At 39.3% G+C, this 15,355-nt stretch overlaps 1 protein-coding gene across 1 annotated transcript in view; it reads right to left on the bottom strand.

The window, feature by feature from the left end:
• Nucleotides 1-3,635: 3,635 nt before the first annotated feature.
• The window catches only part of LOC121952144 (spectrin beta chain, non-erythrocytic 4-like), a 48,532-nt gene continuing 36,812 nt past the window's right edge, over nt 3,636-15,355 (bottom strand). The window contains exons 15-19 of the mRNA XM_042498655.1: nt 15,216-15,279; nt 14,852-15,120; nt 13,052-13,222; nt 12,862-12,904; nt 3,636-4,327 (exon numbers count right to left, since the gene is read on the bottom strand). Of these exons, the coding sequence (XP_042354589.1) occupies nt 4,028-4,327; nt 12,862-12,904; nt 13,052-13,222; nt 14,852-15,120; nt 15,216-15,279 (847 nt within the window). The 3' untranslated portion in view covers nt 3,636-4,027. The remainder of the gene's footprint in view (nt 4,328-12,861; nt 12,905-13,051; nt 13,223-14,851; nt 15,121-15,215; nt 15,280-15,355) is intronic.

Raw genomic sequence — 15,355 nt, forward strand, 5'->3', positions numbered from 1 at the left:
TACCAGCCCTTCAGATGATCTCCAGCAGGCAGTCCTGCAGTGTGAACGCCAACACACACACACCCTCTGAGGGTTCCTAAAAACAGATCTGCATCATTTGAATGAGAGTATCAGCTGAATGTGTGTACCTCCATACTGTATGCTGCTGTTGTCTCTCATGCATGACCTCTACAATCTGTTCCATAAGGTTGGAAGCAATGTGGCTTTAGCACAGTGTTTGGAGCTTATCATATGCAGTCAGCGCGAATCAGTCCTCATGATGAGAATGTATCATCGTTCCAGCTGAATTCTGAGAGAGCTGCAGTCAAAGTTCAGTTTGAAACCTGAGCAAATTCACTTGATTTCTTTCAAAAACATGGGAGGAAAATTAATTATTATTTAATAATTAAAAAAAGACCAACCTGAATTAAAAAAGGGGGGGATGATCTGGGAAAAAGTGCTTAAAAATATAATAATTCAGTAGCATTAATATGTATGTATGATAATTCGTTTTTTCTTAGCTTTTTCCTTTTTTCCCTAGACATTTTTCCTCTAGCTTTTTAAAAATAGTTTTCTAAATTTACTTATTTCTTGCAATGTGTTGTACATTTCTTGTTAAGTGGCTCATTGCCTTTTCCCCTGTGTTTTCAAAAGAAATCACCAAGATTTTATTATTTGTGAAAAGCGTCTGACAGCAGCAGAAGAAAGGCAATGTTGCTCCAGGTTTTAAAGGGTTAAGAACGTGGATTTGAGTACAGCAGCTGAAACCAATGTGAGGAGCAAAGTTTCCTTCAGGTGTGTGTGTCTGTGACCAGCATGTGTGTCCACATCAACTGCACATCAAGTTTGCATCAGCAGGTTTGGAGATTTATTTAATGTCATAGCAGCAACTCGTAATGTAAAGTAACAACGACATACATACTTGTAAGACCATCAATGAGGGAAACAAAGTTTGCACAATATTTTTTTCTTCAGTTACGCTTTACGCTGCTATTTAATTTCAACTGTTACCGTTTATAACATAGTGGAAAAAATCCCCCCAGTGTTTGATAAAAGTGATGGGAAGCAAACAGTTAAAACGCACATGGTGCTGTGGGCTAAATATCTGCCATGAGCAATGAGTTAGAGAACATTTACAGCCACACCAAAATACTCAAGCTTCTATTTCAATGATAAAAATATGTATTGCAATGACACTGTTGGTATTCATGTTTGTTTTCTCTTCTGATCCACTTTTTCATCAAACTGCACGACATGGCACTTGTGTAAAAACAAAAAGTGAGTGACAAGTTAAAAAAAAAACATTCACACCATAATATAGCTTTTCTGTTGTGGTTTAGCTCATGTGAAGGCTGCAGTGACACAGACAGAGACAGCACACTGTCATCACAATCCTCAAGTCAGTCAGCTCAAACATGGCTGCATTACAAAAAAGATACTTTTGGTCTTTTAGAGAAAGGAAGACTGTTAAGAAGTCACTTTTTACAGGTGCAGTTTGATAGGACTTTTAATGTGAGCACAATGTTCCTGACATAAACCCTTTGAAGGCTAAGAGAACTGAGTTTTTGAAAAAAAAAAAAAAAAAAAAAAAAAAAAAAACGGGTAAAAAAGTCAATGAGTAACTTGTCAAGAAATTTCAAGAAATCAGTAAAATGTAACAAGAAAATTACCTTAAAATTTCTTTCAAATAAATAAATGAATAAATTAATACATTAATGAAAAATAAATTAAAATGAATGAAAAATAAAATAGAATAAATAAAATGTTCAATAAATATAATTAAATAAATGTGTGTGTGTGTGTGGGGGGGGGGGGGGGGGTGGGGGGCATTATGTAACATAGAAAGCAAAATTTTAGAATTATATCACAGGAAAAAAAAATATACATTAAAGAATTTTTTTTAAAGTTTTCTTTTTTTTCTTTACTTGTTGCTTATTTTCAGGTAATTTTCTCGTAACATTTGCTTAACAAATTTTTGGACCAGTCTTGTTAAGTTGCTCATTGCCTTCTTATCCCCATGTTTTTGAAAGAAACCAAACCAATATTGCCCGGGTTTCAAAGGTCAAGGAAACTTTCAGTTGTATTTGTATATGTCAAAATAATTGGTATACATGACAAACAAACAGTGCCTGGTCATGTCTGTGATCACGGCACACTGGACTTCACTTTAGTCACCAATAGATTCATTATCCACATGAGCATGTACTCAGCTGCCCAGGCTTGGTGAGTTTTTATTTTTTGTAGGCCTAATCTCTAAATGTAGCACACCTCTCACAGACACACAGACTACTCAATCAGCTATTAGTACACATTGTCACTGGGGCTGCGGGACTCCTGAATCTGATATGAATGAATATAGGCATATAAAAATACAACAAGCATACTTACAGTATGTCCTGCTGCTCCTCCCTGGTAAAAGGTGTTTCATACAACTACATACTGGTGTACTTATATACACTATGATATTTAATAGTGGCCCCTAATTTGCATATTTTTCATTTAAATGTAATAAACATTAATATATCTGAGTGATGATTGTTTTTATTTGTGGATTAATACAAATGTTTTAGTTTAACCCATTTCAGTTCAGAATATTGTTTTATTAGAGCACAGGGATTTATTGGTATACATACAAAGATAGGTATATACAATTCATGACTGGAATCATGACACTGTTACATTTAACTTGCCTTTGATGGAAAGATCCCAATCAGTTTGAAGTTCAAATTATAGACACAGGGTGCAGAGAGGCTCAGCTCTCACTGAACTGCTTCAGGGTTTTACAATTTGGGGCACCACAAAGTGAGTGATGATTGAACATTTCACAGCTGAAATCAATACATTCTGTGGAAAAGAAATTGCAGTAATACAGTACAAACATCAGAGGGGCTGTTTGGCTTCTTCATTCATGTTACAGATCAACGAGTCATCACTTCTCTGGTCTAACCCCAAAACCTCTCTCTCCTTTCATGCTTGTTGTGGTTAGAACACAGCCCAACAGTCTCACACCTACCTCAGGATTTTCAGAAGTGGCCCTCCAAACTCACATTTAATTATTGCAGTTCCAATACTGCTGAACTTATATCAAGAACATAAAAATAAAGGCAAGTTTAACAGGTGCACTAATAGACTTTGTCATGCAATGTTCTGATTTTTGTCATGTATACAAAGCATTGTGTCACATAGGCTTAGTATTACTTTGAGCATTGCCACTTTGAACACACCTTGGATTAGAATTTGATGGAAGCTCTTTTCTTGACATGGATCATTGTGGATAGTGGACAAACAATAACAATAATCATAATAATAATCAAAAAAAGGGAAAATAAACTGTTGAAGTGTGTATTCATTGACACCAATGAAGTCAGGTGGGTAACACCGGCATTCCATTATATTAACATGATTCAAAGCTAGCCATGTGATGGGATTAAATGCCATTATGATTAGTATACAGATGTGTCAAGTGTGTAAAGGTGCACGACTGGCTGGAGTAAGCTTATGTGGATGTGACAAATCACAGTTCACATTTGCAATTATTTCTTGTTTCCTTTTCCCCTTTTCTCTCTTTAACAAAGAGAAGAAGAAATAAAAAAGTATATTGCTTCAAAAAACGTTTTTTTTTTTTTTCTTTTTTGATATTGTGAAACATTTCATTCACCACTTCTCGGGTTCGTCTAGCTAGACAGAGCATTACATTATCAGTCAAAGATACATACAGAAAGATGCTGTGAATCCAAGAGATTAAACGATCAACGATGGGACGTGACGGTGACTAATTCCTGGGACCACTTGTTGGAGTCTGTCTGTCTGAGCCAACCTCCTATCTACCAGCAGGTGGCACAATGCAAGCACTGATGTATTGCCTGGGTGAAGGGGAGGGGCTGAGAGATAAGTCTGTCACAGTAACAATAGCCCATGGCCTCAGTGTGTTCCAGCTCTGTGACTGAGGATCTGCAAACCTAGCTGCACATGCTCTCCATCCATCCCTCCCACCCACTGCCTCCTACGCCTTCAGTCAGTGAGTAATGTTAAAACACAAAGGTGCTCCTCATTTGCTCTTTCCAGAGGTGCTGGAGCCCCCTGCCCCTCCCTCCATTTTGTCGGCAAGCTCTGACGTGTCTAACTTCTCAGAGCCATCCCCTTTCTCTGACCTCTCCTTCTCTGACCTCTCCTCTCCTTCAGCCAGCTCCGACCTCTCTGACCTGGCATCTGCGTCGCCCTCCGACTTCTCCTTCCTCTCCGAGTGATCTGGGTCCATGGACGAGGTGACTGGCTTGTCCCACTTGGCCATGGCCTCATGCTCAGCTATACAGGTGGTGATGTTTGAAGTCCAGGCCTTCAGGTCCTCCTACAGAGACCAGCAAATGACACGTGTCTTACACAGGGAATCTCTTTCTCATGGAGGTAATAGCTTTCGCTTTTTCAGATTGGCTTTTGTGATTTACACCGTTTTATTGGTTTTATTGTTACTCATCAACATTTTAAGCTCACAATCTACAATCTCAGCTGACAAGAAAATTACTTAAGAATTAGTCATAAAAAAGTAGAAAAGAATGGGCAAAAATATCATATCATATCATATATATATATATATATATATATATTTACTAATTTGGGGTAAAATTAAGAGGAAATCAAGGTAATGTGTTCAGGTTTTAAAGGGTTAAAGAAGCAGATTTATCAGTACAGTATACATCAGTGTAGAGTGCTGGGTAAACAGAAGTAGAAAATGTTTCCAGCACACAGAAAGCAACCATCGAATTGAGCATTGTACTTTTCCCTTATTACATCGGCTGTTTTTGTTTTTGGCTGTTCGCTCAGTGTCAGCCCACCGGGAGGATTTTCTGACCAAGGGGTTGGGAACCATTGATGACCTCCAAAGGGTCACCAGATAAATCTGAGAGTTGGTGAGATGTTTAACAGGGCAGGAAGGAAAAACAAAGTTCTGCTACACAAATCTTTTTTTTTTATTTTTGGATTTTTTATAACGTTGCTTTTTTTGAGAAATATTGGACAATTTGACCTCATTTTATATTAAAATGAAACCACTTATCTGCAACAGTGAGGGACGTGTTTATAGATCTTTGCATCATTTACTCAATAAACTCAAAATGTAACGTCCCACACACCTATTTCTTTAGTTATTCACAAATTCAAAATATAATGCATAGCACATATACTCAGTTCCACAATTTACCAGCTGAAACGTCTTTAGATATAATTATTGACATAAATGTGTAGTAATCAAAATTTGCATTCTCCCTTCCTTTCCACTGTTTGATAACATGATCACTTATATAATTAATTCTGACACCTAGGCATTTTATTATGAGGTGGAACTCATGTTTAAATGAGGAACACGTTTGGAGCCCAGATAAAGAATAAGGCTCTTTTACTTGATTTCATTAAGTTCTCTTTAATCCTTTGGTTGAGACATGGCGAGATTCTGCACGGTGGATGATATTGTGATAAGTTTGTGTAGACTAAGAAGGATTATAAAATGCATGGAGCTGTATAGAAAGAAAAATGTGCCCAACACTATGGAGGTAGCATCATTTGTCAATGATCAGCTGGAGGAGCAGGAAAACTGGACACAGATCTCAAGTACATATCACTGGGAGTACTCACAGGCCAGGCAACAGGAAGTGACTGATGGGGCTGTTTTTCATGCAGTAAAATTAATTGATTTAAACATGCAAGGCTACTGTTTAAACTTATGACTGACTCTGTCAAAATTAGCAGAGGAAGCATGTCAGTTGCTATTTGCAAGCCCTAGCGGCTTCTCTAAGCTCCTCCCCTGCTGATTTTGTGAGAAATGTTCATAAGTTCCAAATATATTTAACACTCTGCTAGTGCTATGTTAGTATGTGAGTGCTCTGATAGATAAATGATTTCCTGGATTTGGAAACAGTAGCCTCATGTTCTTATTTAGTCTCTCTGTGGCCTCCCCAGTTTTAACAGCCCCTTCAGCTGTTTAACTTTTATGTATCTACAGAAAAATAGCAAAAACGACAAAGATTATTAGCCAAGATACTGTACATGTGACTCTGGCATCGTGTTTGTTTCAGGACCATGGACAGTGCTGTTTACTGTAAAGGGGCTGGTGGGGGCCTTAAGGAGATGTAGTGCTGTCTGTAGTACTGAAACTGAGTTTTGGACAGATCGACAAAAGCCACATTTACACTGCCTGTTTAAGGCGGGAATATCACGCTGCTCTACAGCCTCCTCTGTGGAAAGGGAGAGACAGAGTGGTCTTGCCTCTGAGCGAAGACAGGAGGTAGTAACAAGGAAGCCACAAAGACATGTCCATGGGTGCGGAGGTGTGATGTTTTGATTACGTATTATGTTGGTGACCAAACCACAGAAGATTTATAAAGCAAAACTACATAAATTATTTTATACAGTCTGTTTGGAACTTGATGCAGAACACAAAAGTGCCAAAGACTTCAGTTCCTCTAATGGCCACTTGAGGCTGGCTCCAAGAGCAAGTCAATCCCTGTAGATCTCCTTCTTTAAATGTCCAACTTTACAGCAGAAATTAACATGTTTCAGTCTCTATAGACTATCCATGACTGCACTCCCAGACATCAGAAGAACTCTATTGTGAAGTATGCAGACGACACCACCATCATTTGCCATATTACAAACAACGATGAGAGTTCATACCAGGAGGAAATCAACAATCTTGCAGAGTGGTGCACAGAGAACAGCTTACTGCTCAACGTCAGTAAAACCAAGGAGCTGATTGTTGATTTTAGAAAGAAGGAGGCAAAGACACACACCCCTGTCTACATCAGTGGAGCTCAGGTGGAGCAGGTGAACAGCTGTAGGTTCCTTGGAATTACTATCACTGAGAACCTATCTTGGTCACCACACATCAGGTTAAAAAAGCACAGAAAAGGCTTTACTTAATACAGAAACTTTGGAAGTCTAAATTCCAGAGCAAGATCCTGGTTAAATTCTCCAGAGGAGCAATAGAAAGCATAATGACTGTAAACATTACAAACTGGCACGGTTCCTGCATGGCCCAGGACCGGAAGACTACAGCGGGTGATTAAAGCTGCCCAGAACAAAGGATACTGAAAGACAGCAGCCACCCCAGCCACAGTCTGTTCACCCTGCTGACATCTGGAAAAAGGTATCTGCTGCAGAACTAACAGATTACAGAGCAGCTTCTTTCCCCAGGCTGTCAGACTCCTCAACTCATCCTTTGACGACAAAAGATGTAGCAGGATTTAGGATCAAATCTAAATTCATTTCTTATTAAACCAAATTTAGGAAAAATTACAAAATAAATCTACCTTGTACCTTGTACCTATAGCTGATGTAAACATACATGAGAACTGTATGGGAGGTGACTTACCCATGCTATATCAATGCTAATGCTATATTAGACTCTGAGGACCATCCACTCCTGCATGAGTTTAAGTTTTTGCCCTCTGGATGTCGTTTCAGAGCACCTGTTTTAATGCTATGCTCAGTAGGAAAGTGCTGTATTTCTTACACTTTGCACTCTTGGACATCTATAACCTTCTTGGTATGGTATTGATAACCATTTCCTTTTTCTAGCTCTGTTGAATCACTGTTTTCATGTGTTGTTGATCATGTCTTATGTTTTTACGTGAACGCTGGCTGTTCCCTTAGGACAGGGGTCAGCAACCTTTTTTATCATAAGAGCTATATTTGGCCTAATTTTTTTTTAATCTGTCTGGAGTCTCAAAAACATATTTTTTTGCCTTATAATAAAGGTATCACAGCCTCTAAGTCTAAATTAGCCTATCAACATTCCTAATAGTTCTAAATGAGCATTCAATAATATGCTTAACCACAAAATAGCTCCTCTGCAGGGGGCTTTATATGATTATCTGGTGCTTTAACGTTGCAGAGTTGGCGGTGACAGCAAACAATTCTGTCAACTCACTATTAAATTCTTTTTTAAATTAGTTTTAATTGCAAGACAAAATACAAAATACTAACAAAATACAGCGAGGTAGACAAGAGTTGTGAATACAAAGGTGACTACAGGTCAGACAAGAGCGCAGAAAAAGTGAATACAGGACAGTCAACAAAGTTTAGGGTAGTTTATGGTGGTTAGAGTGTGTGTGTGTGTGTGTGTGTGTGTGTGTGCGTGCATGTGTGCTAATGATAATAAAGTTAAGGGGGGGGGGGGTTCCCCACCTGTCAGGACACTATCGGAGGACTCATTATTAAATTCTCTATTTTGCTCTGAGACTTTTCTTTTTTGGATTTGGAATCAGCAGCTAGCCTCACAAGGAGACTCCAAACTAGCCACTGTTACTGAGGTTCACCAAAATTTAGGAAAAAGCCATGGACTTGTGAGTGAGTCACGGATGTTAAAACATTTCAGTGTATAGTGTGTAGGCTAAACATTTTTACAAGTAGAAAATGTAACAATCACCTAAGGCTTAAAAAAAGGATGAATAATAATTAAAAAGTATTTAAAAAAAAAACGGTTTGTACTTTTGTCAAAGCCACATGGAGCCACTGGCTCCAGAGCCACAGCTTGTGTACCTTGGCCACAATGGGACTGGAAAGTTGGATGATGCAGCTTTAAAATGCTGGGGCTTTGACTGTTTTTGTTATGATGAATGTAATTCTTTCATAAGTCTCTTGAAAACCCAAGCTCATGAGGAGCACAGATTCTATATCAGGATTACATTGAGAACATTTCCTGAATAATCAGTGAATAAGAAAATAAATATTCACCTGCAGATTACTTTTTATCTTCAAATACTGACATCATACTGTGTATTCTGTTCAAATCTTGTGATATTTTAGTAAAAAAGAAAGGGAATTAAAAATAGACAGACCCAAGCAATGTCGGACATTTATTTGCATATCAAAAAATGAGAAGATTGAACAAAATGTTTTGAAAAAAGTAAATGTCAATCCATTTAGCTGCACTTAGTACATTCTAAATCTATCTCAGAATCTATCTCTGCTGGACTGTGTGGGTAATACTCTCCTCGAATTACAAGTATTCCTTCACCCACTTACATAAACATAGTTGGCCAATCAGGACATGCCTACAGAATACTTGTGGAGCCCACGGTATATTTTTTCTTTTTATCAACTATCTCCACCGCTGGATTTGCTGCTTCAAATCATCATAAGGCAAGTTTACATGGAGCCTACTAATCTGATGAGAAAAGGTTTAAAAGCCCAAACAGATTAAACATGATCCATATAAACACCTCAATAATCTTAAACAGTCCCAGACCCATTCAAATTTCAATCAGCTGCAGAGGGGGATGACCCATCAAAAGAAGATTTGTATCATGTTAACGATGAAACAGATTAATCTCTGTCTGCATTCTTTCAGGGCATGCTCCGTCCTCACGTTAGGGGACATGACAATGTACGTTTCTCCACACAAATGGCGACTTTCAAGCAGAAATGGACTACAGCGGAGAGTTTGTATCATGCTGTTGCTTGATTAAGAGCATTAAAACAACAGCAAATACTGCTCTGAACAGACAATGAATACACATTTTAGCCATTAGACTTCAGCTAGACAAGATGGACCCATAACCATAGTAACTGACTCACTGCTGCCAGGTGTGTGAGAGGAGGGAGGGATGGTGCTGTGCTGCTGGAATAGCTGTTATTAGCTGTGGCATGAGAGCGTGTGAAAAGTCAGTTGTGTGTGTCTCACGGTCAGTGCAAGAGTTTGCAGCGCTGTCAAGTTACTATATTCATCATTTTTGTGCATGTCACACAGCTGCTCCATTAACATGCATCTGCTCTTATCGCACAAGATCATATTAGAGGACATTCTATGTACACATCTCTCTGCCGGGACTTCCCACTGGTGATGCCTGTCTACAGCAGCCCATTTTGGATTCCCACACCCTGCCGTCACATTTAGCCACGACTCCAGCCCCCTTAAAAGGACTGAGATGATCTACAGGAGCCACCTTGTCATGGAAGGGCTGTTCTGAATCAATTTCAGGAAGTGAGAGAGAGAGTTGTTGTGTTGTGCTAATTCTAGTCTCATTTGTGTTCTGATAAACAGTTAATTCATCAAATTAAGTGCCAGATTACTGTTTTCCAAGCCACTTTAGTTGCAGTTTGGTTGCAATGGTAAAGGATTATGTCCAACTATTGACCACTCTCTGTTTGAGAGAGAATTTTAACCATTTAACAAGAAGTATCACGGCTTACCAGTCACCAGTTATTGATATTTGTGACCTGATGCCGAATCGTCCGAATCTGTATTTGCATCAAAAAATCAATTGCCTCCCCCACCCCTGGTTAATAATGACAGATTCTTTGAAAATGAATAAGGCATTTCAGGAATTTTAATGTATATAATGTTTCTTTAATCATTTGATTATAATCCTACCCATCCCAACTTCTGTAGTTTTTTGATGGATTGGATATCCCCACACCAAACTGGACAAAATGTAGCTGAGGAGATGGGAAACCAATCACTATCGAAGAATTGCATGCTGCTATGGTGTCTTTACAAAAATGGAAAGAGCCCAGGACCTTCTGGTTATCCATTCAGTTTTGGCATAGCTCCCCCTCTTTACTGAACATGTTCAACAAATGATTTAATTCCAGTTGCTTTACACAAGCCTTGTCTAGGTCCCTTTGAAAAAAGGCAAAGACCCCTTAGCCAATTGTTTTGCTTCATGCCGACCTTAAATTATTGTCATAACTGGTGGTTTTACACCTGGAACAAACCCAAATCACCCCAGAAATCGAATGCAGCAAATCCTTTTTGACATATTAAATTGAATACAATACAAAGACAAGATATTTAATGTTCAGTCTGATGAACCTCTTTGAAAATATACACTCATTTTAAGTTTGATGCCTGCAACACCCTCAAAAAAAGTCAGAGCAGACAGCGGCATATTGACTACTGAGTTACATTTGCTTTTCTTTTATCAACACTGCTCATTTGGAAAGTTCTTAAAGTGAAATTCTTTTCCATTCTTACTTCAGTTTCTCAATAGTGCTCTGTTGTTGTATTTTGCACATAAAAATGCACCATACATTTCAGTGGGAGACAGGACTGGACTGCAGGTAGGTCAGTTTAGTACCCAGCTGCACTCTTTTACTATGAAGCTGTGCTGTTGGAACATGTACAGAATGTGTCTCACTCTCTCGCTGGAATAAGCAGGGACATCCCTGAAAAAGATGTCATCTGAGTGGAAGTATATGTTGCTCCAAAACATGTACGCACCTTTCTTCATTCATGGTGCCTTCATAGATGTGCAAATTACCCATGATGCCATGGATAGTAACACCCCCATACCATGCTGGCTTTGAACTTAGAGCTGCTAACAATCTTGATGGTCCTTTTCCTCTTTAGCCCAGAGGACACGACGTCCATGATTTACAAAAACAGTTTGAAATGTGCACTCGTCAGACCACAGCACACTTTTCCACTTTGTCGGCTGTGTTTCTGGATGTTGTTATCTGGCTTTCACTTTACATGATAGAGTCTGAACTTGCTCTTTAGATGCAGCGACACACTGTGATTCCCAACAATGGTTTGCCAAATTGTTCCTGGGCCCATACTGTAATAATATTTAATATTGCTTGTCAATTACCTGCAGAGATTTCACCAGTTTTTCTGAATCTTTTGATGATACACTAGATTGCTGATGGTGAAATCCCTGAATTACTTGCAATTATGCTTTAGGGAAGGTTCTTCTTAAACTGTTGGACTATTTGCCGATGCGTTTTTTCACAAAGTGGTGAAACTTGCCCCAGCCTTGTTTGTGTACGACTGAGCACTCTGAGGATGCCCTTTTCTTTATGAAACAATTACCTGCTTTTAACCTTTTTTCTTTAAGGATGTTCCAAACAAGTGGCTTTTGTTGCCCATGCTAATTTTTTGGAGCTTGTTGCAGGCATCAAACTCATGCATGAGTGTAGGTTTATAAAAAAAACCTGTGTGTCTTTGTCTTTGTACTGTATTAAATTAAATACAAGTCAGAAACAATCTACAAATAATTGCATTGTGTTAATGTACACTTTACATAGCATTTCAACTTTTTAGGATTTAGGTTTGTATTATTTTCCAACTTCAGATGTCTGTTTAATGTTATCTACATTCCCATTACCTTGAACTACTGTGAAGCTTTGATATCCTCAGATGCAGACAGAGCTTTTGACAGATTAGAATTGAACTACACTTTGACTTAAAGAAGACTTTTATTTCATCAGTTGCCTCATTTAATGAATTAAACACTATTTTCTATTTTTTTGAGGCTAGACAGGATTGCCCTTTGAGTCCCTTAAAATATGCAACTGCCGCTGAACCCGTGTCAGAAGCTTTATAATCTAACATCCATGTTACTGCACAGAAATGATGTAGAATGAAAGTCTCTCTGTATGCAGATGACCCGCTTCTGTATAAGTCCAACATGCCACTTTCTGTTCCAGAAGCCTTCGCCACTCTTTAATCCTTTTGTTAGAAACTGAATTTTACAAAAACACTGTCAAACACGTATAGTGGGTAGTAAGGGATGATTGAAAGTATGATCACTTCTGGATGAGTCAATACCGTGATTTATAGTAAAGTCCTAGATAGTAAACCTTTAATTAAAGTTTAATATTTTCCATCAATATTGCTGTTGTAAACTATCCCCCCGCATAGCTTTACATATCTCAGCATTTAGGTCTCTGCAAGCATGCAGACCTTCATCAAGTCTATCATTACTTTCCTTTTGTCCTGTTCCCCAAAAGATGGTAGTCTTTACTGAATTTATCTCTGGCTGCAGAGTTCACTGAAAATGAATATCCCTCTCCTGTCTTTGTCAATGCATACACATAGACGTCAGGAAAGTAGAATGTCCTAATGTCTGCTTCTCTTAAACATGAGTAAAATATAGATGTTCTTACCTCATCTTTTGCATGGAATGCAAAGTTGTTTCCATCGTTCATTCTGTTGCAAAGAAAATCAACACAGATTGTTAGTTTCTAGTCCACTTCTATGCCTTTTATATGTCTGATGAATAATAATAATATTGCTCTTGTTTAATAAAATGACCATTTCTGTCATTAAAATTAGCCACAATAGAAAAACTCTTACTGAAGAATAAAGACATTTTTCTTCTTCTTGTATCCCATTGAAGGATCAAATGTGCAGGTACTGAGGTCTACAGGAGGCTCCTCATTGTATGTTGTGGTGTGGTTCCTGGCATCCTTGTAGAAGGTCAACTGTCCCTCTTTCAGCACACAGTATACGTTCACCCAGGACTTACTGAAAAATTCAAATGACACATTCAGAAGAGCTTAACAAATTAAGGCGAAAAGGCTATTAGTACGATGCCTAGCCAATGTGTTTACCTGACAATAATCGAGGGTAAACTTCCTAGAATTCAATAAGAATCAATCTGTCCCACTCCCACTGAGCATCCTGGTCACCTACTTTCAGCAACAACTTGTCCAGCAGGCCGTGGTTCTCTTGTGAGAAGTGTATACGGCTTTACAGCACTATATCACACACCAGCCTTCAGCTAAAAAGAAGCCAGTAAGCTCCTATGTATCTGTTGCATTTAATGCATTTTTGTTTAAAAGCTTGTGTACAATAAACAAAATGTAAAAAAAAAAGTCATTTAGCTCATGTCGGTGCTGTTTGATACAATGGCTGAGGCTAGGAGATCGAAGAGGACAGTGACGGAGGAAGCTACAAAGAGAAAGAGACTGACTGACCGAGCAAGAAGCTGGACTACAGGCTTTACCATGTTGTTGAGAGCTTTGTGAAATGGTAGCTGCAAGTCCGTCAATGAGATGGCTGTGTTGCTGTTGGACAGGTGAGTAATTGTTCATTTGCAAGCTTCACGTCTAATCTGTTGCACTTTATTATTGTTGGCTCTGTTATCAGAGTTTTTATCATAAATCCATTGAGCCCATCTGGACAGAGGTTTAGCAGCGTGTTACAGCCTGATGTTAGCAGCAGAACGTTTCTGTCCCCTGACGAGTTAGCTGCACATGCTACTTGTCAGAGTTTAGTGCAGCAGCTCTGCAGACTTTGACTGTTGCACGACAAGAAAAGTCAGCTAATTTAAGTGTACCTGTCAGTTGACATGGTTCTATTCTGGCTCTGCATCCCACAGCTTATCAACAAATGCACATTGTCTATGAGGGGGAGGCGTAACAGCGCTGTGTGTGTTTCAGAACAGTGTTGTCGCACTGAGACCTTTGGTGGGCGCCAAAGCACACGGAACTGGATTGCCACATAATGTTACTTTCAACGTTTGTAATTTTTTTCTTTTCGCCCCCTGGTGTCTGACTGCAGTATAGGGCATAAAGTCTGCCCCTCCATGTTAGTGAATTGACATAAGTCAAACTAAAAACTCAAAGTACACACCAATTAAATTTTTTCCAAAGATTGTTTCTGTTACTGAAGTTAGTTCTCATCACCCCGATGTTTGTTCAGGTGTTTGTTTTTATGTTCTTATGATGTGTTTTTCATTTCTACAAAAAGGGTATTTTCCACCATGATTGACAGCTGTGTGTGCAAACCCGTGCGCTCACATTCAATGGGGCTGCTCACGATTGGTCGGACAGGTGTTTTGGCAGGAACTATCCCACTTCGGATATCACTACTGCGCAGAATTTGGCTCCAAATGACTTTACCAGCGCAAGATGGCAATGCCTGGATCTCTGATTTTTTAGCCCCACTTAAGCATAGTGGGGGTAAGTGGGGCCGTGTCGTCCATCTTTATATTTAGTCTTTGGGGCCAGTAGACATCCAGAACATGACAGGCCTGCACCTAGTTAAGGTTCCTAAGCCATGATTGGGCAATTACTATTAGGATATGGTGTTTAGCATATGAAGAATTGTAAGTTATGTCTGTTGTATGATTTTTATCAGTGGTAGTTGTACCTATTTGGGCTTCTCTGCTGAGCTTCAAGGTCAGAGGTGGTGGCCTTTTTGCGGTAGAGGAAACCTTCGTTTTGGGCAGTGTGTGAAGGCGGCTGAGGTGTTGTTGGGGCACCAGTAGCTGGAGCTGAACGAGAGCGTCTTGTCTCCTCAGGTTCTTTCGGACGGGGCCTCCTTCTTGGTTTGGGGCGGTCTCTGGCACGAGGACGTCCGTCAAAACGAGTCACGGGTGCTGAGAGGCTGCTTGGAGGGCGATAAGACTCTCCTCGTGCCTGAGAGTAGGAAAAAGCAGAGAATGTGACACCAGGACACACGAAAAGAAATGAACACACACAACATTTTTGTTATAAGCTTTAAACTAACTCACATGTGCTGCCTCTCTCTCCTGGACCTGTTCCACAATCTCAGCCATGGTCTGTTGTCTCTTGTCCCTGCAGTGACAGCAGACATGAAAAAAAAAATCATCACGTGTCCTTAAAAATCATTAGGATCATGCTGGACAGGGCT

Source organism: Plectropomus leopardus, chromosome 13 (assembly GCF_008729295.1).
Source record: "Plectropomus leopardus isolate mb chromosome 13, YSFRI_Pleo_2.0, whole genome shotgun sequence".
NCBI classification, from domain to species: Eukaryota; Metazoa; Chordata; class Actinopteri; order Perciformes; family Serranidae; genus Plectropomus; species Plectropomus leopardus.